At 56.0% G+C, this 23,174-nt stretch overlaps 8 protein-coding genes across 8 annotated transcripts; 3 read left to right on the plus strand and 5 right to left on the minus strand.

Moving 5' to 3' along the window:
• Positions 1 to 1,407: 1,407 nt before the first annotated feature.
• Positions 1,408 to 3,732, minus strand: N657DRAFT_644137 (aspartyl-tRNA synthetase). Its single transcript, XM_062792698.1, has 3 exons — positions 2,710 to 3,732; positions 2,488 to 2,657; positions 1,408 to 2,427 (listed from the first exon to the last, which is right to left on the minus strand). The coding sequence occupies exons 1-3, from the start codon at positions 3,659 to 3,661 to the stop codon at positions 1,804 to 1,806; spliced, it is 1,746 nt and encodes a 581-aa protein (XP_062649053.1). The 5' UTR covers positions 3,662 to 3,732; the 3' UTR covers positions 1,408 to 1,803.
• Positions 3,733 to 3,986: 254 nt separating this feature from the next.
• On the plus strand, positions 3,987 to 5,684 carry N657DRAFT_689597 (uncharacterized protein; the record flags this gene model as incomplete). Its single annotated transcript, XM_062797001.1, has 2 exons — positions 3,987 to 4,315; positions 4,451 to 5,684. The coding sequence occupies exons 1-2, from the start codon at positions 4,068 to 4,070 to the stop codon at positions 5,682 to 5,684; spliced, it is 1,482 nt and encodes a 493-aa protein (XP_062649054.1). The 5' UTR covers positions 3,987 to 4,067.
• A 56-nt stretch (positions 5,685 to 5,740) lies between these two features.
• Positions 5,741 to 7,330, minus strand: N657DRAFT_644139 (uncharacterized protein). The gene has a single exon (XM_062792699.1). The coding sequence runs from the start codon at positions 6,903 to 6,905 to the stop codon at positions 6,003 to 6,005; it is 903 nt and encodes a 300-aa protein (XP_062649055.1). The 5' UTR covers positions 6,906 to 7,330; the 3' UTR covers positions 5,741 to 6,002.
• A 1,165-nt stretch (positions 7,331 to 8,495) lies between these two features.
• On the minus strand, positions 8,496 to 8,815 carry N657DRAFT_680027 (uncharacterized protein; the record flags this gene model as incomplete). The annotated part of the gene is made up of 2 exons (XM_062796237.1): positions 8,496 to 8,678; positions 8,738 to 8,815. The coding sequence occupies 2 exons, from the start codon at positions 8,813 to 8,815 to the stop codon at positions 8,496 to 8,498; spliced, it is 261 nt and encodes an 86-aa protein (XP_062649056.1).
• A 927-nt stretch (positions 8,816 to 9,742) lies between these two features.
• N657DRAFT_680028 (thioredoxin-like protein) lies at positions 9,743 to 10,582 on the plus strand (the record flags this gene model as incomplete). Its single annotated transcript, XM_062796238.1, has 2 exons — positions 9,743 to 9,807; positions 9,865 to 10,582. 2 exons carry the CDS (start codon positions 9,743 to 9,745, stop codon positions 10,580 to 10,582), a joined length of 783 nt encoding a protein of 260 aa, XP_062649057.1.
• Positions 10,583 to 10,666: 84 nt separating this feature from the next.
• N657DRAFT_362314 (uncharacterized protein) lies at positions 10,667 to 11,319 on the minus strand. Its single transcript, XM_062786988.1, has 2 exons — positions 10,822 to 11,319; positions 10,667 to 10,765 (listed from the first exon to the last, which is right to left on the minus strand). Exons 1-2 carry the CDS (start codon positions 11,204 to 11,206, stop codon positions 10,752 to 10,754), a joined length of 399 nt encoding a protein of 132 aa, XP_062649058.1. The 5' UTR covers positions 11,207 to 11,319; the 3' UTR covers positions 10,667 to 10,751.
• Positions 11,320 to 11,432: 113 nt separating this feature from the next.
• On the minus strand, positions 11,433 to 16,211 carry N657DRAFT_570277 (uncharacterized protein; the record flags this gene model as incomplete). The annotated part of the gene is made up of 4 exons (XM_062788719.1): positions 11,433 to 11,643; positions 11,711 to 14,393; positions 14,450 to 15,389; positions 15,633 to 16,211. The coding sequence occupies 4 exons, from the start codon at positions 16,209 to 16,211 to the stop codon at positions 11,433 to 11,435; spliced, it is 4,413 nt and encodes a 1,470-aa protein (XP_062649059.1).
• Positions 16,212 to 18,331: 2,120 nt separating this feature from the next.
• On the plus strand, positions 18,332 to 23,004 carry N657DRAFT_633150 (uncharacterized protein; the record flags this gene model as incomplete). Its single annotated transcript, XM_062791193.1, has 4 exons — positions 18,332 to 18,616; positions 18,708 to 19,092; positions 19,146 to 19,428; positions 19,488 to 23,004. 4 exons carry the CDS (start codon positions 18,332 to 18,334, stop codon positions 23,002 to 23,004), a joined length of 4,470 nt encoding a protein of 1,489 aa, XP_062649060.1.
• Between the last annotated feature and the right edge of the window lie 170 nt (positions 23,005 to 23,174).

Below are 23,174 nucleotides of genomic sequence, written 5' to 3' on the forward strand. Positions count from 1 at the left end.
GGAAGAGAGACGGTCCTGCTAGTTCGTGCATCCACGACCTTTTCTACGTGATACCTGCGCTCGTACTTTCCAAGTTTTCCCTCTTCAGCTTTTGATTAGCAGAATTGAGTAGTATTCAAAGTGCCCTGGTGCCTCGCCTTATATTGCTCGTCCTTCACAATATCGTAGAGAATAGAGAGAGAGAGGATCTTGAATGTCAAATATACGCAGACTCAGCTCCTCGGTAACAAGGTATTAGAAGTGCTACATAGCAACAATGAATTCTCTTCTCTACTAAGTAGTAAGGTAAATACAAAATCCAGAGCGTTTCATTGTTTAAAACTTGAAGTAAGGTGCACTCAAATACTGTAACAATCACGTATCCAATGCCATTTATCTCATAATCGCTTGAACTTAGTCCAGGAGGAGGCAATCCATAATGGATCGCAACTTCGAAATGCAAACCGGACCCAGAAGAGCCAGCATTTCACGCAGACAAGCCGTTAACATCTGGCTTATGAGAGAACGAGAGGCTCATGAACTAGAGTGGCTCATCAAGGTACTTACGCTGATAAGAAGGGCAGGAGTGGTGAAGCTTCGCTTTTAATCAACAAATACTACAGTAGCTCAAGCACCTTTGAGCGGTTGAAATCGATAAGCCAGGATATAACCATTTATGCCATTGAGCCGTTTGAGTTTTTCAGCCTCGGCTTTGTGCGCCTAAGAATCTGGTCTCATAGTGCCACAGTCGTCAGTGTGAGGGACGAGCGTACATTTAGGCAAAGCACGAGGGCACTGCCAATGGGACTCAATTTTGCTAATAACAAGTGAGGAGAAAAAGGAAGACAAGCTGGAAGAGTTCTCGCGCTGCAGTGGTCAAAGGCCAGAGCAGGTGGGAAACGCGCACTCCGACGACAGGCGCCGTCACAGTCAGGCACTCCCTATGTAATACCCAGGTAGCCTTGTGAGTGTGACAACTTCTAAGTACCACCAACGACTGCTAGCTAGCATGCATTCCAAGTCCTCCCAGCTTAGCAGTCCTCTCTGGCAGCATAATTCACTGCAGTCAGTTGGCGGCAATCCGAGCTTATATGTTCTACCGTGACATAGCACAAGGCTAGCACTACTCGATAAGGTCGTAGATACTGCTCACTCAAGCTTCACAGTATGTTGTTTAGTCGTCAGATTCTCAAACCGCCGATAAATCTATCCAACCAGTCAAACTTGTATTTTTGCTCACTGGTTTCCACTTTGAAAGCACCTACTTACTGCGCAATGTAACGTAGCTACCGTCTGCTCGTTCATCGTGGCCGTCTCATCATCGCGGGGCTTCCTTGAAATTAGACTCGGGCTTGTCGAAACTCTGCCCGTGTCTTACAGTCGAAAGGGGTTCGAAAAGTGGTGGATTACAAAGAAACATGGAACTGATGAGGCACATACAACTTCATTAATCAACCTACTATGTTAAAATACGTCGCTAATCCCATCCGACACCTCATACGTTATGTGAGACAGCCGAACATCATGACCTTGGTAGGATATAGAGAGAGGCATTCCACTCAACCTGGAATATTCTCCGCTCCCATAAGACAGGTGAGCTAAAATGGTTCTGGGGTTTGAGTGCACTTCGTAACAGAAGGATGATGAGAGGCTCAGAGGATTTCAGGAGCTGCTCACCTCGGCCTTCACATACAACGCACGCCCAGATACAAACACCAGACACAAGTCTATCGCAGCTGTTCTATCTCACACGCTCATCGCAACAGGTTGTACTTTATCGGAATCCACGCCATATCTCCCTGCTCTGCCTACTCATATCCCCAATCAAGGCAACAGTCTCTTTGGTGTCCGCGGGTAAAACGCCGCGAGATGGACACTCGGCAGGTTGAGGTACCATGCTACCACACGGTCCAGACCAATACCACCTCCACCGTGGGCAGGGACGCCTGCCTGCTTAAAAATATCCACATACTCCTTGATACCAGGGCTCGCCGGGTCGATGCCCTTGGTGCGGATCCTGGCTTCCAGCTCGACGGGGTCGTTGATACGCTGCCCGCCAGAGCAGATCTCCTGCCCCCTCATGAAGAGGTCGTACGCGTTGGTGACTTTGCGGTTGGTGGGGTCCTCCTTGGCGTAGAAGGGGCGAGCCGATTCGGGGAACTTGTCGAGGACGTAGAAGTCGGTGTTGTATTTCTTGCGGATGAGCGCGCCGAGCGCCTTCTCCTGCGGCGTGCTCATGTCCTCGTCGTCGCTGACGTTGCGGAACTCCTCGGGGCCCTCTTCGCGGAGAAGCTTCTGGCCTTCGGCAAAGGTAAGGCGGACCTCCTTGCCAGGCTCGGGAAGGAGAAATTCATCGGAGGGGTAGACGGAGCGGACGAGGGCGATCTCGTCGGCGCAGCGCTCCTTGATGTTGCGGAAGATGTGGAGGAGGACGCCTTCCAACACGTCCTAAGTGCTGTTAACGGTGCATTGTGAAGCCAGTGGTTTAAAGTGGCAAAAGACTCATACCAGAACTTCGCGGTAGTCCTTCTTAATTTCCATCTCCATATCGAGACCGGTGAACTCGGTCATGTGTCTCGGTGTATTGGAGTTCTCGGCCCTGAACACAGGGCCGATGCTGAACACGCGTTTTCGGCCGCCGGCGATTTCAATTTGCTTGTAGAACTGCGGTGATTGCGCTGGGATGATCAGCGGAAGTTCCAGATCTCGCTGACGCGGTTGAGTACCTACCCAAGAAAGCTTCCTTCTCAAAGTAGGGCATGCGGAATACATTGGCACCGCCTTCGGATGCGGCAGCGATCAAGCAAGGGGGTTCGAACTCCTTGAACCCGTGAGACCTCAGGTACGAGCGGTACAGCTCCTTCATCTCCGCGCGAATGTCAGCAATGGCTTGTTGCACGGCCGACCGCTTGTGCATGACGATGTTGTCGAGATGGGTAAGCATGGTGGCAGCCGGAGTGGCTGTCGTCTCACCGGCCGAGACAATGCTGAGCTTCTCGACGCCCTGCTCTACTGGCACTTCTTCGTCGCTGAAGTTGGCAATCGGCCGATTCGCGGCAGCGAGGGTCATGCCCAGCATAGTAGGGGCAGCGGCGTGCACAAAGCACTTGGTGATGTGCAGCTCGTAGTTGGTAACCCGGCAGGCCTTGACGGGTACGAGGGGCTTGGCCACGGTGGCCTCGACAACAACAAAGCTTTCTGGGTTGATGGAGCCAACCCACTTGACCATCTGGCGACTGACGGGAGCTCCCTCGGGACTGGCGGTCACGACGCCCTGGATCGCCCAATTGCCCTCCTCCCGCAGCTCAACGAAGGCCATCTTGGCGCCCTGCATACGGGCATTCTGGATCCAGGCGCGGAGCTCGACTGTCTTGCCGACATGGTCGTCGCCGAGGGTCTTCAGGTTGATTTCGATGGCATCAGCAGAGAACTTCGTCTCGTGTGTCTCCTGGCCGTAATTGTCCTTGGCCAGGTCCTCGGTCTGGGTTGCCGAGCCGGAGGCGGCAGCGGCAGCAGCTCGCTCAGCGGCGTGACGGGCCTTCGCTGCCTCCTTTGCAGCCTTTGCTGCAGCCTTTTTGGCGGCCTTCTTCGAAGTTGAACCATCCTCGGCGCCCTCAGCAGCCGGAGCCACGGCAGGAGTTTCGGCCTGAAGAGGGGCTGGGTTCGCTGAGGGTTCGGCCATGTCGTGTTTCTGATATAGAAAGTCGGATCTGGCTGCTAGCGCGCTTGGTCGGCAAAATTCGGTTCAGAGCGAGCTGTGTTCCTGGCGCCCTCCGGTGGTGGTGTGAACCGGGTTTAAGAGTCACTGCAGGTCTCGGCCTGACACAACGAGGAGTTGAGGCCATGTTTTTGGTGGGGCATAGAGGGGCAGCGTTATCACACCGAACTGAAATCTTCACAGCCAGCCCTAACCCTTGCTCAATGGGTCACACTTCATTATGCTTTTAAGCGATTGTATATTCGCTGCGCTAATAAGAGTGACTTTATGTAACGATAGGCATCGTAGTTCACCCAAGGGCAGCTCCTGGTATTCACCATAAATCTGAACTCTGTCATGGTATCCCACTGACCATCCGTGCTTGCCAGCCATGGGGTCAAAGCGAAGCCACGGTGCCGTTACGGCCGACGACAATGAGCAGGCTTCGTACTCGTCCAGCAAGCGGCGACGCGAGCAGCAGAGTTCCAAGTCGAAGCAGGCAGAGGGCAAACCCGATCCAACCTACGGCCAGCGAACCGCCTTCCCAGGCCTCGACGGAGACGATCCATCGCAGATAAGCGATGACGACCTGGAATCCGAAGAGACCAGCGATGCTCTCGCATATCTCAGAGCTGTCCGGTAAGCCTCCCATTTAATTCCCCTTGCGTGCACCATCATCAACATCTGCTAAACCAACACTCTGCCCTTCTCTCAGTCGGCCGAACTGGCTTCAGACAGCCATGGCATGGTAAGCTAATGGTAAGTAACTCACAGACAAGAAGCAAGCAGCGTCCCAAACGTCCTGGTTGCCCCCAAAGCCGGTCCGCATGTTCCCGGCGACATCGACCGAAGCATCTACGACGACGGCGTCGGCGATTCGCGAGGGTACTACCACGATGGCGCGTACACCGCGGTGCCCGATCCCGACCCATCCGTTGCATCCTCCTCCGAAGTACTCGAAGCAGGCGAGATCCACCCTCTCAACCCAGCCGACCAGGTCGCCGCCCAAAACGCTGCCTTGCGCAAATCCTACTTCGCCTCGCTCACCACCCAATTTCTCGGCCTGCGCGCCCTGCTGCACCGCACCCCGCCCCCTTCCCTCGTCGCCGTCCTCCCGCGCGACCACGGCACCGAGGTGGGCTCCTTTGGCGCAAAGTCATGGACATTCCGCGTCTGGACGCGGCGCATCCGCCACACGGACCCGCTACCGGTGCAAATTGCCGCGCTGGACCGGCAGTGCGTGCTCAAGCTGCTGCGCGTAATCCTCGGCGGCAAGTTCATCCGCCGCGGGTACGAGCTGCGCGAGCGGACAAGCCGCTGGATCTGGGCCTTGCTGGCGCGGCTGCCGGACCGCGGCGAGATGGACTACGCCGAGGTTGGCTTAATCAGGGAGCTGGGCAAGAGGGCCGTGTTGATGATGGTTAGTATCGCACAGATGGAGGCTTTGAAAGAGGAGGTGGAGGGTGATCTGGAAGGCGCGCTTGAAGGTGAAGGGGAAGACGAGTTTGAGGGTGAGGTGGTAGTTGATGAGGAAGACGAGAGTGGTGTTGCGTCACGGGAAGTCGGAAATGACGAGGCGGGGGTGATAGGGGTAAATGCGGAACCTAGACCGGGCTCTGCTGCTGTTACTGTTGACGGTGACGGCGAGGACATGGACGGGGAAATGGACATGGACATTGACGACGGAGAGGTCACTGATGACGATACCCCTGCAGATGGGGATAACAAGGACATCAAGGCCGACATTGCAGCGGCAAAGGCCCGGCTGCTGGCGCGACTTGAGGAGAACCGGGACGCCCCGCAGGACGAAGAGCCGGAAGGCTCCGCGCAACCTGATGCTGATTACGTCCAGCGGGATGAGAGCAGCGGAGGGGAAGCGGCAGCATTCGACGAAACGAGAGCTCGGGTCAACATGCGGGCGACCCTGAACATGATCCTGACGGTTGTCGGTGAGTTCTACGGGCAGAGGGACCTACTCGAGTTTCGGGACCCTTTTCCGGCGCTGTAACCCATGCGAAATCTTGACCTTCACGCGCCGTCACACGCCATTGTCCCCCGAACTTCACTGAGGTAACAGTCATTCAATGTCGATTTCGTCTGCTCGCGCTACGGGTTGTAGGTTTACTCAAACACCAATATTAGAATGCACTGCATCCACCCGCACCAATTCTCTGATACAACGCCGTATCCCCCGTAATGCCTGCGAAACCTGCCCATTTACCATGGTATAATGCATCCCATCCAGCCAAGTCTTGGGCAACTGGCTCACCCGGAAAACGCCATAAACGCCGTCAACAGTGCAATGCAAACCAACCCCATGCCCCGCTCACCCAATATCCATCCTCCCATCCGCCCTCAGGCCATAGTCCAAGAAGCTGGCCTCCTCAAAGTCATTCCCATCCTGCCCTGGCACCGTTACCATGACATTCTCTTGTCCCAGTCCGCCCAATTCTCCAGCAGCCTCAACCTTCCTCCCCTGTCGAGTCCGCCTCGGCACAGCCAGCAGCCGTGCATTCTCCCACATCCCGGCCGGCGGCCCCAGGCTCCGAGGCGAGACCTCCTCTTCTAGCCAGGCGTCTCGATTATCGCTGCTGAGGCGGAATGGGCCCCTGTATGGCAGGGAGGCGCCCAGAGCGTCGTGGGCTGCTTCGTCTTCTTCTGACCTGAAGAAGCGTTTGCGGCTGGGTGCTGACGGGGCTGCCGCGGTGACGTTGAGGCTAGTGGCGGGGGTTGATGACATGGTGCTCGCAGTGCTGGCGATGGTGTCTTGGCTGCTCGTGAGACCTGGCATGGCCTCGAGATCGTCCTCTGGGTGGTATGATGGCTGGAAGGCGAGGCCCCCAATTTTGTTGATGCCGCAGAAAGGCTCAAGCTCGCGCATCGCGGATGAGTATGTTGCGGTGGGTGTTGCGGAAACAGGGCGGGGATCTGAGCTCGAGTTGCTGGTGCTCTCCTCCGCCCAGAGTGTGAATGTGCTGTAGGCGCCGCCCGTCTTGTAGCCCTCTGGGATGGCCTTGCGGACTCGCATGCCGACGTTCAGTAAGTCTGTCTGAACCTGCGCTGGAAGAACAGGGGCACTGAGGGGCGCTTGGTTCGATAATTTTCTGGCGGCATTGGCGGACGTGGGAGAGGTTGAAGTTACGGTCTTCGGGAAAAAGGACGTGATCTGGCGTTGCGAGGGGTCGCTGGCTGCGCCGGCGAATTGCCGCTTTGTGCGTGGGCCAGACATTCTTGATGGCTCAAACTCGGGTTTCAATCGTTACGATGCGAGAATGAAGCTTGCTGAGGAATGAGACGGAGAAAGGTGCTGCGATAGGCAGACGTGAATGTATATTGTGTGGTGTTGCATAGAGACTTGGGGCTGAAGTAAGAACAAAGGAGGCTGGGCAAGATGCGGATTTCCTTTAAAAGTGCTGGCCGATTCGAGTAATAGGAGGAAAAATGTGGGTCCAGGAAAGAAGTCGCGACAACGTGTTGTCACGCGTTAATTGGATCAAGCTCATACAGGATTGGTTCGTTTCAAACGTCAGCAGGTTTCTCAAGCTGCCGAGCACTTCCTGTCGGATCTGACGCAACGCAACTCGAAGTTTAATCTTCCAGGTTTTGAATTGTCGATCGCAGTAATTGGCAGAATTGGTAGAACTTCCTGAAACACTCCGAAGTAATCTCGCTTTCATATTCGTGGCTGGGGACTGCCTTGAGGTCGGTCCCTTATAAAGTGTGCAGATAAGCAGCAGGGAATTGTGGCTTTGCATGAAACGCTTCGATTCTTGCGTCTGGCACAGCAAGCTTAGAATTAGTCGGCAGCCTCTTTAGGGGTTGAGGTGGCTGGGACAATGGTCAGATGAGTTACACTATGAAACAAATCCAGAAATATCTCGCTCTGCCAGGCCAACAAATCCGGTCAACTCATTGCTGATGTGTTTCCACCTCAACTTTGTTTACTCGGTGCGGAATACTTCCGAAGAGAGGTGTCGACATCAACATACCCTATCCCCTCAGCTTGGTACATTTCTTAAGCATAACTATATCCTACTTCCTTGCACATACACCCCTTCTTAGATCATGTAATCTACATCGAATTAAAGGCTGTATCGGGCGGAGATAGTGGCAGAAGTCATGCATCCTTGACCTTCAAGCACAGGCGCCAGAGATTTGGGACACTGCCGCTTTGGGAAGGGGTGCTGAATTTAGGACTCAGGGCAGAGAACCTGAAATCAGGACTGCCACGAGGCAGCGGCTCAGTCTACTGGTTCATGGAAATGAAAGCAGGTTGGTAGGCTTCAGCCCGCTTGGGTGAACTGATGTGCAGCTGTGCCACAAGTCACTCATATGAGGGGGAAGGCAAGAATTGACATGGAATCTCCTCAATTTGTCGTTACGCAACACCGATCCTTTTTCCCTGCCCAACTGCACCGAGGCTTTCGGCGTTCCTCAGCGATCCACGTCCTCGTGTTCCAGCAGCCCTGCCACCCGTCCGTGGCAACGCAGTCTAGACACTTGTGAAAATGCCTCTGCCAGCGATCCTCCCATGCAGTATCACCTGCCTGTACAGCGAAAGACAGAAACCTTCGGAAAGCGCAGATCGTAAGAAAGTCGGAGAAATCGATGACGCAAGATATCCGGACCCCAAACGCCCTCCCATATTGCTGTGCGGGATGATTTTTGGCGAATCCATCTTCTATCCGCAAAGGAGATTGATTTGACGATCGAGTAATGTGTGTCTAGACGCCCAGCTCGAAACAGCCTTGCAGATACCGAGATGACCCATTACCATGCCATGATGCCCAGAGAAAGAAAACAGCCGGTATCAGACCGCTTACTTCCTCCGGAACGAGCAGCCCTCAGTGAGTCGGGCCTTGCCACCGGTCGGCTGGCAGAGGACGGTCGTGCAGCCTTGGCAGATGACGACGGTTTGGGCGTGGGAGAAGACGGTGGTGATGGTGAAGCAGCCGGGGCACTTGACGTCCATGAAGAAGGAGCGGGGAGCAGGCACAAGCGTCTGCAGATAGTTCAGCAACTATTCAACAGATGGGTAGAAGCCTCTGCATATCGACGTACCTTGAGCTTGTGCTTGCGGGCCTCGGCGGCCGGGCTGGGGTTGAGGAGATCAACGGCGAGAACCTTTTTAAAAACCATCCGTCAGCATAACGCCCTGAATTATCGATTTCCCCCCGCCAGTCGATGTGCCAATCTCCAGCATATTGCCCCATTCCTGGTCACTCTTGCGACGCCGTCAAATCTTCCACATTCCGATTCAGAATTAGATTTTCTCTCAAGGCAATGTTGAATGCAGTCCTCGTGACCCTGTAAATGGACATCGAGCGGGCAGAACCGCGTAAAATCGGCAGAGCTTCGACTTCTTACCATCTTGATTGATTATTTTCGGATGTCGAAGGGACGAGCTACGGCTTGATTGATGAAATCTGGATGGATTTGACGGCAGACTCTTGCTCGTGGATGGTTGCGGAGGGGATTTTCAAGGCCCAGCGGGAACCAAAGTTCAAGAGGCAAAATTTGGGTCTGTGAGGAGCAGAAGGCAAAATTGGCTAGCCTCGGAGCCGGTCTGTTAGGGCTTGATTATACGACCAATCAAAGGCCGTCTTATTCCTTGTCATTGGAGTTGTGGTGGGGTCAGGCTTCTGGGCACTGCTCATCCATGGTGGGGTTGACAATTGCGTGGAGACGCCGAGTACCGTCTTTTCTACGGATCCGTAGGCCATATGCTTTTCACTAGCAGCGCCAAATCACTATCTGATTGGCTTTGACCCTTACTTATATTATCCTATCGCGTATTCGGATGTGCGTTAGCCAATCGATCTCTGCTAGTGAAAACTGATTTAGTCGAGAAAAGACGGTACAGTACTATTCACGGCGCACGGCACTAGACACTGAACCATTGGAACACCACCGTCAGGCAGCCAGATGACGCAGATAATAAACAACATCGACAGCGACTGCAAGCGTGTCACAACGACGCAGCCCACTTTAAGCCAAAGAGAACACCGACTTCAAACCCCAAATCGCCTCATCAATTCCCGATAGGCCATCTTAAGCAGTACAAAGATGGCGGCACCCGTCGACCAACGTATCGCAGTCCCCATCGACGACCCCAACGCCGACACAGAATGGTCAGACCGGTCCGGCGGTGGTGTCACCTTAGTCACATACTAACGGATGACTCACAGGAACGACATTCTCCGAAAGCACGGCATCATTCCAGAGAAGCCGCCGTCGCCGACCCCGCTTATCGAAGAAGCGATTCTCGAAGCTCGTCGGCTCGCGCACGAGAACCGCCTTGAAGGGAAGGATCTCTCGGACCTCTCCGACCTCGAAGACGAAGAAGACGAAGCATTTCTCGAGCAATACCGACAGAAGCGCATGCAGGAGCTGTCCGCGCTGCAAAAGAAATCCGTCCACGGCTCCATCTACCCCATCTCCAAGCCAGAATACGCGCGCGAAGTGACCGAAGCGTCACAGAACGGGCCCGTGTTCGTCAACCTGACCTCTGCACAGGGTAGCAACGTCGAGTCGCGGGTCCTGTCCCAACTCTGGGGCCAGGCGGCCCAGGAGTACGGCGAGGTCAAATTCTGCGAGATGCGCGCGGACAAGGCCATCGAGGGCTATCCGGAGCGGAACTGCCCCACCATCCTGGTCTACGACAAGGGAGATATTGTCAAGCAGATTGTCACGCTCGCGACGGTGGGCGGGGTCCGGATGAGCATGCTTGATCTCGACATGATATTGGTCGAGGTGGGCGCGGTCAAGGAGAATGACATGCGCGTGCTGAAACGGAGGAGAGAGGCGGAGGACGCCGAAGAGGAAAAGGCTGCTGCCGGCAGTAAGGGGATCAAGAGTCGCAGGGACGGAATAAAACGCGGCGATGACGATGATGACTGGGACTGATGACATGGTCTGTCTCGTCGGGTGACTCATTCGGTGAGCGCAACCCTCGCGATGGTACAAGTACCGGCTCGGCTCGAAGTGGACTGCCCGCCGTCACAATCCAGCCGCGAGGGCCAGGCCACCTGGAGGGCTCCAATGTTGGGAAGGGCCTGAGGCTTGAGCTTGTCGGTCATGGTGGTGGGACTCCAATCAAGTTAGTGGTCCTCGCTTATTAGGGCGTTGGCTGGGTGGTTAGATACCTCGTTGGATTTGGGCCCGCCGGATTATCAGCTCCGAGAACTGGGACCTAGGCTCCAGTGCCTTGCCACCGCGCTGTAAGCTGAGGTGGGCCGAGTGGTATAGCCCAGCTGCTACAGGCTCGGCCGACACAGTCGACCAACTTTCAACACCAGTACCGGATCTGAGCGGGGTAAAAGACAAAGCATGATGAACTCCTTGTGTAATGATAACATCTTGTCTTTGTCCAATACATCCGTTCAAGTCGGCTACGCCAGTAGACGACATTGTATTCGCATCAATGATAGAAGCTATAGACAAGACAATCATCGAATGCAGACTTTGTGGCAGGGGCTCCCAATGAAGCCCAGCGGGGAACAAGTAGAATATCTGCCTCAGCACAAACATCCCTACGCGTCAACCAAATCCTACAAAATCATGGCAGGTATTCCATCACTTCGTGCCATAGCACAGCAGTACTTGAACAACAACTCGAGCCCCTATTATCAGAGCATGCCTCTCGCTACCCCCAGAACGCCACTAGGTATCCCTCCACCAGAACCCAATGCCCAAAGGAGACGCCGGAAATAAGGAGAGTGAACCTGGATATGGGAAAGAAAAAGGACCTGGTTCCTTAGAATGGACCAACCCGTTCGCCACCACAGGAATAGAGGCTGACATGGTGATCTCCACGGGCGGCACAGCCCAGGAGCATGCGATGCGGGTGGAAAGCGGTGGCAGCAAGCGGGGCGGCCCTGTGTCCCAGGAAGCCAGAGTATGGCTCGAGGCGGGTGATTTCATGTCCGTCAAAGTCAAAGATCTTGATTACGTGGGCGGATGTACCACTGAAAACAAAGGGTTGTTAGCCTCTAGCAACACAGCAAGAACGCGGGTAAAGAGGATCCCACTTACACAGCAAATACAGGCAGATGTTCATGTGTGCTGGCTGTCCGCAGCACATCCTTGGTCGTCTGGAATGTCTTGAGCGGCTGGTCCATGCGGATATCCCAAAGATGAACCTTGCCATTGCGACTGGCAGACAGAAGCTCACGCTGGCCGCCGCGCTGCATGTGCACAGAGCGGACCCACTGCCGGCTCTCATCCTTCCACTTGCGGACCATGCTCTCCTGGGGTCTCAAGCGCGTGTCAAAGACGCGGATGGCGCCGTCGCCAAAACCGGCGATGAAGATGTTGCCCGTCATCTGGTCCGACGTCAACGACGTCACGCACGAACCAGATCTCGCGGGAATCTCATGTGTGCAGATCTCGTGGCCCGCGTTCCATATCCGGATGACCCGCTCGTCGCCAGCGACCAACACCTGACCGTTGACCTGCTGCCACTCGAAGACCATTCCAGAATTGACGTTGGAAGGAACCATGTGGGTAAGGGCGCGCCACGCCGAGGCAAGCTCCACATCGGTATCGCTGTCGTAGTTGTGATAAATGCGGATGACACCATCGGACGAGCCCGTCATGAGGAGAGCCTGGTCATCCTCATTGATGAATTTCATGTCGGAGATTTTGGATCCCTCCGGGTTGCCGTTGGAGAAGCGGCTCTTTCGAGTATTGCTCTTCCAGTCCCAAATTGTCACGGTGTTGCCGTCATCCGCAACCGCAATATGGTTCTCAAACTGGTGGAACGTCATCTTGGACGGCTGTGAGCCGGTGAGGATAACACCCACCTGGCTATTCCACTTGTGCGTCCTGGCGTGAGTCTTCTGCGGCTGTGTCTCTCTAAGAACAGTCTCGTTGCGAGCCCGCCGCCATAGCCGCTCGTTGTATTCGTTGCTACCAGGCTCCTCGGCCTCGGGCGCCTTCATCTGGGGCTCGCGGAAGTACTCGGTGGACCAGTCTAAGAAGGTACTGACCAAAGGAAGGGCGGGAATCTCTCTGGGTTTGCGTTCCTTGTATCCGGCGCACAGCGGCTCATTTGCAATGTGGTAGTTCGATGGAGGCGCGGCCTGATCGTGCTGTTCTGGCGGAGCGTTTTCCAAGCTCGGGCCCTTACGGCTCCGTTGAGAAAACGACCTCTGCAACCCAGGGGTTGCGGGCGGCGTCGGAGCGTTGGACGAAGGTTCCAAGGTCCCCATGAGCGGTCCAAAGAGGTAGCTGGCAGTCCGCTTAAGAAGACCAGGGGACGGCATCGGCTGCGCAGCAGCAGTGCGGGTGCCAGCCATGCCGGTTCTCTGGCTCATGTCACCTCTCGACACTTTCCTAGCGCGCCGGAGGATGTCATCCATAAGACTCTGTGCCTGCGCGCCGACAGGCGAGTGCAGTAGCGCATGGTGGACGTAGTCCAGGATGATGGTTGCGTCCCTTTGTACCTCCGGGTGGGGATCGACGCTCAGGATGTTGATGTGCTTCCAGCACGCTGCAAACACGGAGTCATGTGCCACACCAAACGCGGTGGGTTTGATGGTCCCGTCTCTCTCGCGGTTCTCGCTCCTGGCGTAATGCAATCCCATCTTGTGGTCGAGGCCGTCCTCTGGCGGAGAGGAAAGCTGGTACTCTTTCTCCTCCAGAAGGTGTTCATATGCAGCGACCAAGAACTTGCTCTCGTAGCGAAGGACGAAGTGCGAAAGGAAGACGAGAAGCTCCTTTCGAACGATGGGACTGCCGTCTGTGGCCAGTTCCAGCATGGCCCAGGCGATGCCCTCCTCGATTCTCGCCACCTCATCGGTCAGATCAGGGATACCGAGGAAGGTAGTCATGGCATGCGCAATGGCGGCGCGAACCTCGGGACAGTGGTCCTTGATTAGGTACGCGAGCTTATGGTGGGCGTTTTCACGAATGCCTCTCCACTTCGCCTCTGGTAGATCCCTCCACAGCTGGCTGATGCAGAGGCACGACCACTGCCGAAGGAGAGGATTTTCCGGGTGCTCGAGGTGATGCAGGCAGTAGGTCATGATGTCGGTCGAGTTACAGACAACCTGGCCGGGCTTGAAACTCTTGCACAGCATGGCAAGAATGAATGCACACATGGCCTTGTGCTCATCCAGAACCACCACGCCGACAACGGGGAACGTCTCCTGGGGCTTCATGATCGCCGCAAAATAGGTGTAGCCATTGTCTTTGATAAGATCCTGCTGGCACGAGATGTCGACGGCCAGCACGCGGGTCCAGATAAATACCATGACAGGTTTGAGCTCCTGCGCAGCGGACTGCAGCAACTTGAGCACATAAGGAAAGATTCCTATGCTCAGAGCCAGCTGCACAGCCCATGGGCCAAGGTCAAGGAACCTCCCCAAAAGAATCAAGGCTCGGAGCCGATGTTGCTGGCTCAGAAGGACTTGGAGTACAACGGGGAGCTGCTCCGGAGGCTTTTGCGAGACGGCATCGCCCCTAGTCAAGTAGATCTCGAAAGCAGTGAGCTGCTCTGTGAAGAAGGTCGAGTTGACGTATTCGTACGGGATTCCCTCGGTTTCCCTTCTCTCCAGCATGGGCAACTGCGACAGGGCCATGTCCACAGCGAGGTCCCAGCTTTCCCAAAGTGGATGGCCGCGGGTATCGGGCAGCTCAGGGTAGGACTGGGGGTTGCATCCGTACACAGGCATGATGCGTTGAGCGAGGAGGAAGTTGCGGAACAGTGCCGCTACTGGAAATTGAAGTTAGGACGCTGCATACACAAGAGAACCAACCAGTGGAACTTACCCATCAAGTCTTGCCGGAAAAACTTGCGAAACAGAGGTCGGGGGAGAGTCGTCCAGGCAATGGTGTCCGTGATGGCTGTGAAAATCCAGTTCAACTCTCCCAAGGGCGTCCGCCGTTCCTGGAGCCTCCCGGGCAACTTCCTCGCCCTCTCAGGGGTGAGATTGACATGCAGTGGATTTTGTAAGACGAAAAACCACAAAGCCATTTCGATGGGGGTGGTTAGACAGCAGGTGAACAGGTCGGCTGGGAGCAGCGGGTTTGTCGGGAGGTTCTGCTTGGAATCGCAAGCTGCGAGATGGATGTAGGGGCGGTAATTAGTCTTTTCGTAGTTGGCGTCCCTGAGCGCCTGTTCCTCGTCCTCCTGCTCGTGCTTCTCAACAAACTTGTGGTAGTTCTTGAGGATGTTTCCAGCCTCAGAACAGTCCCAGACAAAAATCGTAGGAGCTTGCAGCCAGTGCTGAAGGTCATAGAGCGACACGGGAATGTACTGTGTGTAGTTCTTATTGAAAACCCATATCTCGCCACTAGCAGTCGGTTTGGGTACTCCATGCCCATTGTAATGGAATAGAACTCGCTCGTCCTTAGCATTCCGGCGAAGGGATATGCAGAACTTCTTGGTCTCTTCAATAGAGGGATCAAGGTACTGCTTGTAGCGGGTGCGGAGAGCGAGTGTCTCGTACTGGGCCTGCAGTGACTTGCCGATGTTCTCGAGAGCTTTGCCTACTGGAGGAACCGTCGGGTCTTGCCAGGCCTCGAGTTTGGCGCCCGGAGTGGTGCGCAGTTGGTCTGGGGGCTCCACTCCGATATTCAAGCAGACGGCGATGGCAGCGGATACGGTCTTCAGCCGATCGCGCATTCGCCAATCCTGAAGTTCAAAGGCGGGTTCCTTGGGCTTGCCTGTCGTTTCATGCCGCTTATCGGTGAAGTACATGTACCAATTCTGCTGAGCGTCAGTCACAGTTCGTCTCCACCATCTTGCGGGCCTTTGATGTCGGCACCCCGCTGCGCTGCAAGACCATGCGAGGAACAGCCGCGTGAACCCTGGCAACACGGGGCTTCCGGAATGTAGCTAGAATACATCAAGAGATTGATGCGGACCCGGGAATGCGATTGGGGGGCCACGATGCGCTGGCCGTCCGACTACGATCCAAGGCAGGCAAACCTTAACGGAACGATCACTTACACTTGCAAGCTGGGCGATGATATCCTCGGACAAGTAATGGTCTTCAAATCCATGTCTGGCACCCAAGTCGTAAAATCCCTCGTCCGGTTCGTCGTCGGCGTCGTCATAGCGCCCGCCGTGCTCGCTTTTGGAGCGGAGTAATGGCGGTTTACTTGGTCGTGGAACAGCGGAGTGGTTTGTCTCATCGACAGGCCCGCCGCTAGCTCGGCTGCTTGAGGGAGCAGGCTGCTGGTCACCGGGAGCGCTCGAGGGCCGTCGCGAAGAGGGAGGTGCAGGCGATGACCTGCGTCTGCCGTTGGCGAGCGGCTGACCTGGCCTCGTGGGAGCGTGGCCAGCTGAGCCGTTGTGAAGGTAGTCGCTTTGTTGCGAGGCCGAAGCGGCTGCCGACGCTGATGCCTCAGCGTACTGGGCTTGGAGTTGCGAGATTGCGTGGGTTGTCTGGCGAGAGAATGAGCCGGGGTGGCGGGCGGGAGACGAAGCAGCCGAGGCAGCAAGAGCCGCGGTCCTGGAGAATTGAGCTGAGCCCTGCCCGCGGCCGAACTGCGCGGATTGCGGCGCGTTGTAAGAAATCGCCGTCATGATGGAATATTGTTAGCGCGCAGTCATGGTCCCGTGAAGCAGTTGATCAGAAGTCGGCCTCGAGGGGTGACCGGGTCTCGTTCAGTCTGACCGGATCGAGCGAGGGCGGGCGAAGACTACGGGCTGTTTGTTCTCCCTTGTCTCAAGATCCGAAATGCAGCAAACAACCGCAGAATGTTAAAACGAAGGCATTAAACACAAGGTGACAGTCGCGGCTCCTTGTTGTGTTAAAAGAAAATGTGGGATTCTCGTCCTATCGCTGCTCTAGCGATGGGATAAGTCAGACGCACAGTAGAGAATCGACTTGAAAGTTACCGTCACTGGGAGATGCTCCTGACGTCGTTAAGCGCGTCCAGAGGCAGGACTTGGCAGCTTGACCGCCCCAGGAAAGAGTGGAGCGAAGCCCGCCAATGATGGCCATGAGCGGCACAGCTTAGCCTCGCCTTATCTTGCCGGAGTATGCCCACGTGATCTATCCCATGTCAGTTTAAACCTTCGCGAGCTTCCAGGTTCAGCGAGCACTGGTTGCTTCGCCAGTATCAAAAACGCTTACTGCAGCAGTCACTGTTGCTGAGAAGGACTGAGGATGTGTGGCAGCTGATATCATGATTGTCTCATTCAGAAGACTTGAAAAACATCAGGACGGACGACTACCGAAATGCTACGGACAGGGAAACATGTGGCAATACTCTGTCCAGCTGTAAGTTCTTCGTACCAATATCATGATGACTTGCTTGTTAAAGTGTAAGGCAAGGTATGACAGTTAGGCAGCACTGATTCACTGATCCTGTCATTGTAGCCCAGCTCACTTACTCGCTCAGCGGAGGTAGATGCTATAGATTTGTATCCGTAAGGTACCACGGATATGTGTGTAGGTATTCCGTACATCACTCGCCAAGACGAACATGAAACAACTGGGTTCGTGTCCAGGAGGACCAATGCTACGGTACTGTACTGTAGGTATACCTACCTAGAAGTTCACAAACCTTAATGTGAATGAATGACCCAGAGCATTCTCTCTCGTCTCAATCAACTGGAAATGATGGCATGATTAACAGCGAGAAAGTCCTGTTGCAAAACCCGGCCAGGTTAATGTGCAGTTGACTGCAAATCTACCTGTCAAGACCAGCAGTGCTCTAGCAACAAAACCCTCTGCAGGTGTCAGCTGGAAGGAATCCAGCTTTATTAATAGAATCAGGGCCATACGAATGGAAATTCGGCTTTTCGACAGCGCCTCACGTTTACATAATGCGCTGAGTTAGGTAGGTGTTGCTGAATGTGCTGAGCAGTGCAGCCCCTGAAATGCCGTTCTCCTGCCCCTTTTTTGTCCGATTTGTCGAGCCAGGACACCTCAGAAAGCCTGGAGCTGGAAACTGGAACAGGAAACGCGGCGTGATTGGAGGGTTTCTTGCAAGGCGGAGGATGCAAGGTACTCCGCCCATGGTCCGTTATGGGGCTGGCTCCACCTGTTGCTCTTCCACTCTAATCCGTACTCTAACAAGTCCCCTTGGTTCGCGCTTTGGCTTTGCTGCATCGAAACTGGGCTTTGGGGCCCCAGCTTCATCCTCTCCCGATCCAGGCGCATCGAACTTCGCCTCCTCCACATCCATCCCGTCTGCTTGACTGTGGATGTCCAGCCGTTTCGGCGACAAAAAGATAGTTGGCTTCGGGGCCTAGTTACTTGAGTCTGCTTGCTTTTTTATTCGCTTTCTTCCTTTTAGGAGCTATCCGTTTTGGGGACCCGATTCTCGCGGACAAGGGATCCCGCATAAACGGAAAAAAAAGACAGGAGGTTGATACCAAAATCTAGCTCGCTCTCTGCTTGCGCCGACTCCACCGAAACCGATGCTCTCCCAGCCATCTCTGCCCCCGAGCGTCGACTCCATCGCCGGCGACCCTACGCCATTGTTCCCGTAGGTGTCTCTGCACCCTCCCGCCAACGGCACCCGCCGGATTACTGCACGATCCCGCTCGGCACGACGTCGCTGCAGTCCATTGCGATTGAGTGACGTGCGGCTGATCGAGACGCAACCGCCAGCGAATCCATCCGACGTCGCAACTACGTTCCGCGAGCATCCCCGCGGTGCTGAAGCCGTGCGAGCCCGTCCCGCAATCCCGCCATGGCTTTTCTGTTCAAATCCAAGAAGCACCAGCACCAGGATCGGGGTCTCACGAGCCGCGATGGATCGCAGGGCTCCGGCTCAGGGATAGGGGGTGCGGCGGCGCGTGTGAGGGAAGAGAAGGGATCTCGATCCACGCCGACCGGTAGTGTCAATTCCGCAGAGAATGACGGCAGCATGGGCAGCCCAGACCAGGCCTACGCCCGTACACGAGGCCAGAGCCTAGACCAGCAACAGCAGACGCCACCCCAGATGCAGCAGCAGCTACCTCCAGGCGAACCGCCGGTACGCTTCTCTTGCGCTTTGTGGTGGCCAATCCACGGCGCTTCCCTCCGGTTGACCGAGAGCTCTGGTCGCTAACTTATCGTTGTCACAGCTTCGCAATGTTGCGCCTCCGCAAATGAACCCAAACCTGAACGCCTCTCTGTACCCGTGGTCGCAGCGGCGGCTTACTTACACCTCGTCACACCCAAGCCCGTTCCCCAGATACGGCGCCGCAGTCAACTCGGTTTCGTCCAAGGAGGGCGATATCTATGTGATGGGCGGCTTGATTAACAGCTCAACAGTGAAGGGCGACCTGTGGCTCATCGAAGCCGGCGCAAACATGGCCTGCTACCCCCTCGCAACCACAGCCGAGGGGCCGGGGCCGAGGGTTGGCCATGCGAGCTTACTCGTAGGGAACGCTTTCATCGTGTTTGGCGGAGACACCAAAATAGAGGAGACCGACGTCCTTGACGAGACCCTGTACCTGTTGAACACATGTAAGGATGACGATGCAGTGTTTCCGTTGAGCGGAATTGCTGACGCAGCATAGCAACGAGGCAATGGTCAAGAGCCTTGCCCCCAGGGCCGCGCCCTAGTGGTCGATACGGCCATTCACTGAATATTTTGGGCTCCAAGATTTACATCTTTGGTGGTCAGGTCGAGGGGTACTTTATGAATGACCTCGCGGCCTTTGACTTGAACCAGCTGCAGATGCCCAACAATCGCTGGGAAATGCTCATTGCCAGCAGCGACAGTGGGAGTATGCCACTGGTTAAGATACCTGCGGCGAGAACGAATCATTCCATGATAACCTTTAACGATAAGCTATACCTGTAAGTATCAAATGCGTCATTCTGAGAGGCAAACCGCACCGCTCACCAAAACCATCTAGGTTCGGAGGCACGAACGGTTTCCAGTGGTTTAATGATGTCTGGTGCTATGACCCCATGACAAACTCCTGGTCACAGTTGGATTGCATTGGCTACATCCCGTCACCTCGAGAGGGCCATGCCGCGGCTCTGGTCGACGACGTCATGTACATCTTCGGCGGCCGCACGCAAGATGGTGCGGACCTTGGCGATTTGGCCGCATTTCGCATCACCTCCCGCCGTTGGTATACCTTCCAAAACATGGGGCCGTCGCCCTCACCTAGATCTGGCCATAGCATGACCGCGGTCGGCAGGACCATTGTCGTCGTCGGAGGAGAACCGAGTTCCGCCGCTACCGCAGTTAACGACTTGGCGCTTGTGTACTGCTTGGATACAACTAAGATCCGATACCCGAACGATTCCGGCGCCACCCGGGGTGCACAGGGAACCAGAAGACCCAGCGATGTTACAGCGCCGGGTGCTGTCCGGAGCACGCCCTCACGCGAGGGATCCAACGGTCCACCAGATGGTAGGAGGCAGACAGGAGTCTCCAATGCCATGGGCTACAAGTCTCCAACCGGCGAAGTCAGCCCAACGAATGGACCCTTGAACGGCCCCTTGAATGGACCCCTGAATGGCTCTTCCCGGCTTCCCCGGTCTGCAGGGCCGCCGCCGCAAGGGCAACCCCCAAAGCCCGGCCTTACTGCCGCTCCTCCACGCCCAAGAACCTCCTCCTTAGAACGGCCCGACCAGCCCCTCATCTCCCCGGTGACATCACCAGTTTCGCAGCAGGTTTCCGCCGTTAAGGAGGGTGAGAGCCTTACCGCAAACGGGAGGCGTACTCCTCCCAATCAGAACCCACCACGCTCCTCGTCGAGGCAAGCTGAAGTGCAAGCAGCTGATGCTCCGAGGCCTAAGCCGACCAAACACGGGCGGAGTCAAGGATCTGTTGACAGCTCAACTGAACCAGCTATCAGGCAGGTAGCAAACCGACCGGCATCTCCTCCACCGCCGACCCGACAAGCTAGCAACCCTCTGTCCAGGAGATCGTCAACCAGAAACTCACAAACTGTTGCGCTGCTTAAGGAGCTCGATTCCGCAAGGAACCGCAATGCGTGGTATGCATCCGAGCTAGAACTGGCTCGGAAAGCTGGCTACGTGCCAAATGCGTCGATGAGCCCGATCCTCGACAGCCGAGCTATGGATACCTTCGATGACGATGACAAACCGCTCATCGAAGCGTTGCTTGCCATGCGGACCGAACTGGCCAATGTACAGGCGTCCGTCGACAAGCAAGCAGTTCTCGCCGCCAAGCAGATCGCCGAGGCCGAGAAGCAACGAGATGCTGCTATTCAGGAGGCGGTCTACGCCAAGGCAAAGCTTGCGGCGCGCATAGGGGGAAGTGCGGCTAGCACGCCGCAGCTCGACAGTGAGAAGGATGTGGACGATCGTGCCAGTGAGATTGGCAGAAAGCTGGCGCATGCGCTCAACACCCAGAAAGAACTCCAGGATCAGCTAGACCGCCTCAGCACCGAGTACGAGGCGGAGAGGAAGGCACGCAAGTTGGCCGAGGATACGGCTAATGCGGCGCAAAATAGAATGACGGACCTGGAAAACTACAAGCAGCAGAACGCATCCGAGCTCGAGAGACTTAAGGCTGAATTGCACATGGCGCAGCGGGAAGCTAGGGAACAGTCGGTCGTCGCCGCGGAAGCCGTCGCCAAAGCGGAAATGCTCAGAGTCGAAAGGGATGAGCTCGAGCACAAATACGATGAGGTCGTCGGGAGTTCCAAGGAACATGCGGGTACATTTGAGTCCTTGCGCGGGGCCGTGGCCGCTTCTGCCGAGACCAAGGCTTTGCTGGAGCGGAAATTGGACGAGGAGAGGTCTCTCAGGGTGGCAGTAGAAACGAAGCTTAACAAGCTCAAGGCCGAACACGAAGCCCGAATCGCGGAGCTTGTTGCTGCTACACAGCGCTTGCGGGATGCAGAGGAGCTGGCGGAACAGCATGCCAACGAGGCCCGGCTGCATCGCGAAGCGGTGATGGCTGGTCTGGAGAAGCTATCCTTGAGGGATGCCTCGAAGTCGGACAAGGGCGACAATGAACGGATCCGTGCTCTTCAGGGCCAGGTTGACACTGCGAATGCCTTGGTTCGGAAGTACCAACAGGAAGCAGACAGCGCGGCTGACAGGTTACGCGGTGCCGAGGAGCGCATCGCTGGACTGGAGGTATACCAAGAACAGGCAAGCCGTGAGGGTGTTTCGATCCGTCGACAACTACAGCACGCTCTCCGCGAGACGCAGTCTCTGCAAGCCGCCAACTCAGATCTCAGGCAGCAGTTGTCCAAGCAACAACTCGAGACCAACGCCATGCTTGTGCAGTACAACGCTTTGAAAGATATCCTCGGTGAGCGCGGCATCTCCCCAACGACGGCCGCTCGATCACGCACCAGCCCTCGTGAGGGCTCTCCCGAGCAACTGCGTCTACGTGAGCTTGAACAGCAGCTCCTTGCCGCACAGGCGTCCCTCGAAGAAACCAAAAACCAGGCTGCGATGCAAGCGCAGGAGTCCGAAGCAACGTACCGCGACAAGCTCGCGCAGCTCGAGAACGATTATCAGTCGGCCGTGCACTACGTCAAGGGCACTGAAAAGATGCTGAAGCAGCTCAAGGACCAGCTAGCGCGCTATAAGACCGAGAACACCCGCTTGAAGGAGCAGTTGGTCGAGTTGGAGGAGAAGTTCGAGACCCAAGGCTCGTCATCCCAGAGCACGCAACCGCCCCCAGATTGGGAGACACAGCAAAAGACCATGCAGAGCGAGATCGAGAGGCTCCAGTCCGAACTGAGCGGAACCGCCTCCAAGCTTGAGCAACACATCCAGTCCATCCGCCAAGAACTCGCCGACGCGCAGCGCGAACGTGATTCGGCTCTGCAGACGACAGAGGAAGCCCGGCGACGCCTGGAGACCTCGAAGCGGGACCTGGAACAGCTCCAGCAAGAAAACGCCCTCCTCGAACGCCGCGCTCAAGACGCCGAGCACAAGGTCAGCACGCTACTCGACCAGGTCGATTTCTCACTCGACAACTACCGCCGCCGCAGCAGGCAGATGATTACGAACCCTGAGTCTGCCGGCCTCGCCAGCCCTGGGCATGGGAGCGGCGCCACCAACGGCAACACTATCCACCGCCACGTGCAAGGGCACGCGCGCCAGGAGTCCACCGCCAGCGAAGCCGAGAGTCTGTACGGCTCCACGCCCACCGCCGGCGGCGCGGGTGTGATCGGCGCAAGTGGCTTGGGCGATGCGCGCAACAGTGCCGCGCTGGATAATCTTGCCAACGAGCTCGAGACGCTGCGCAGTCACTGGGAGGCGACCAACAAGAACTATCGGCTGAGCAATGCCTTTGATTTCGATACCAGCCCCGTGACGGCGCCCGCGACGGCCAAAAAGGACGAGAGCGTCGGCTTGGGGTTGAGTGAGAGCTTGGCGGATTGGAGGAAAAGGTTGGATGAGAGCCAACCGGATAGTGCTAGTGGGAGGTAAGGGAGCGGGTGTGATTTGGTGAAGAGGAGAAAAGAAAGGGTGTTGGATAGATGACAGTGCGGATCGAGGGTGGGGAGGTGTACTAGTAACATTCCAGGGTTGTTTCCAGCGGGAACCTTTCTTTCTTCCTCTCTTTATTGATTCTTGTTCTTCGGGAGCTGGGGCTGCTT

The sequence above is a fragment of the Parathielavia appendiculata genome (assembly GCF_033297405.1).
Source record: "Parathielavia appendiculata strain CBS 731.68 unplaced genomic scaffold N657scaffold_4, whole genome shotgun sequence".
Taxonomy (NCBI): Eukaryota; Fungi; Ascomycota; class Sordariomycetes; order Sordariales; family Chaetomiaceae; genus Parathielavia; species Parathielavia appendiculata.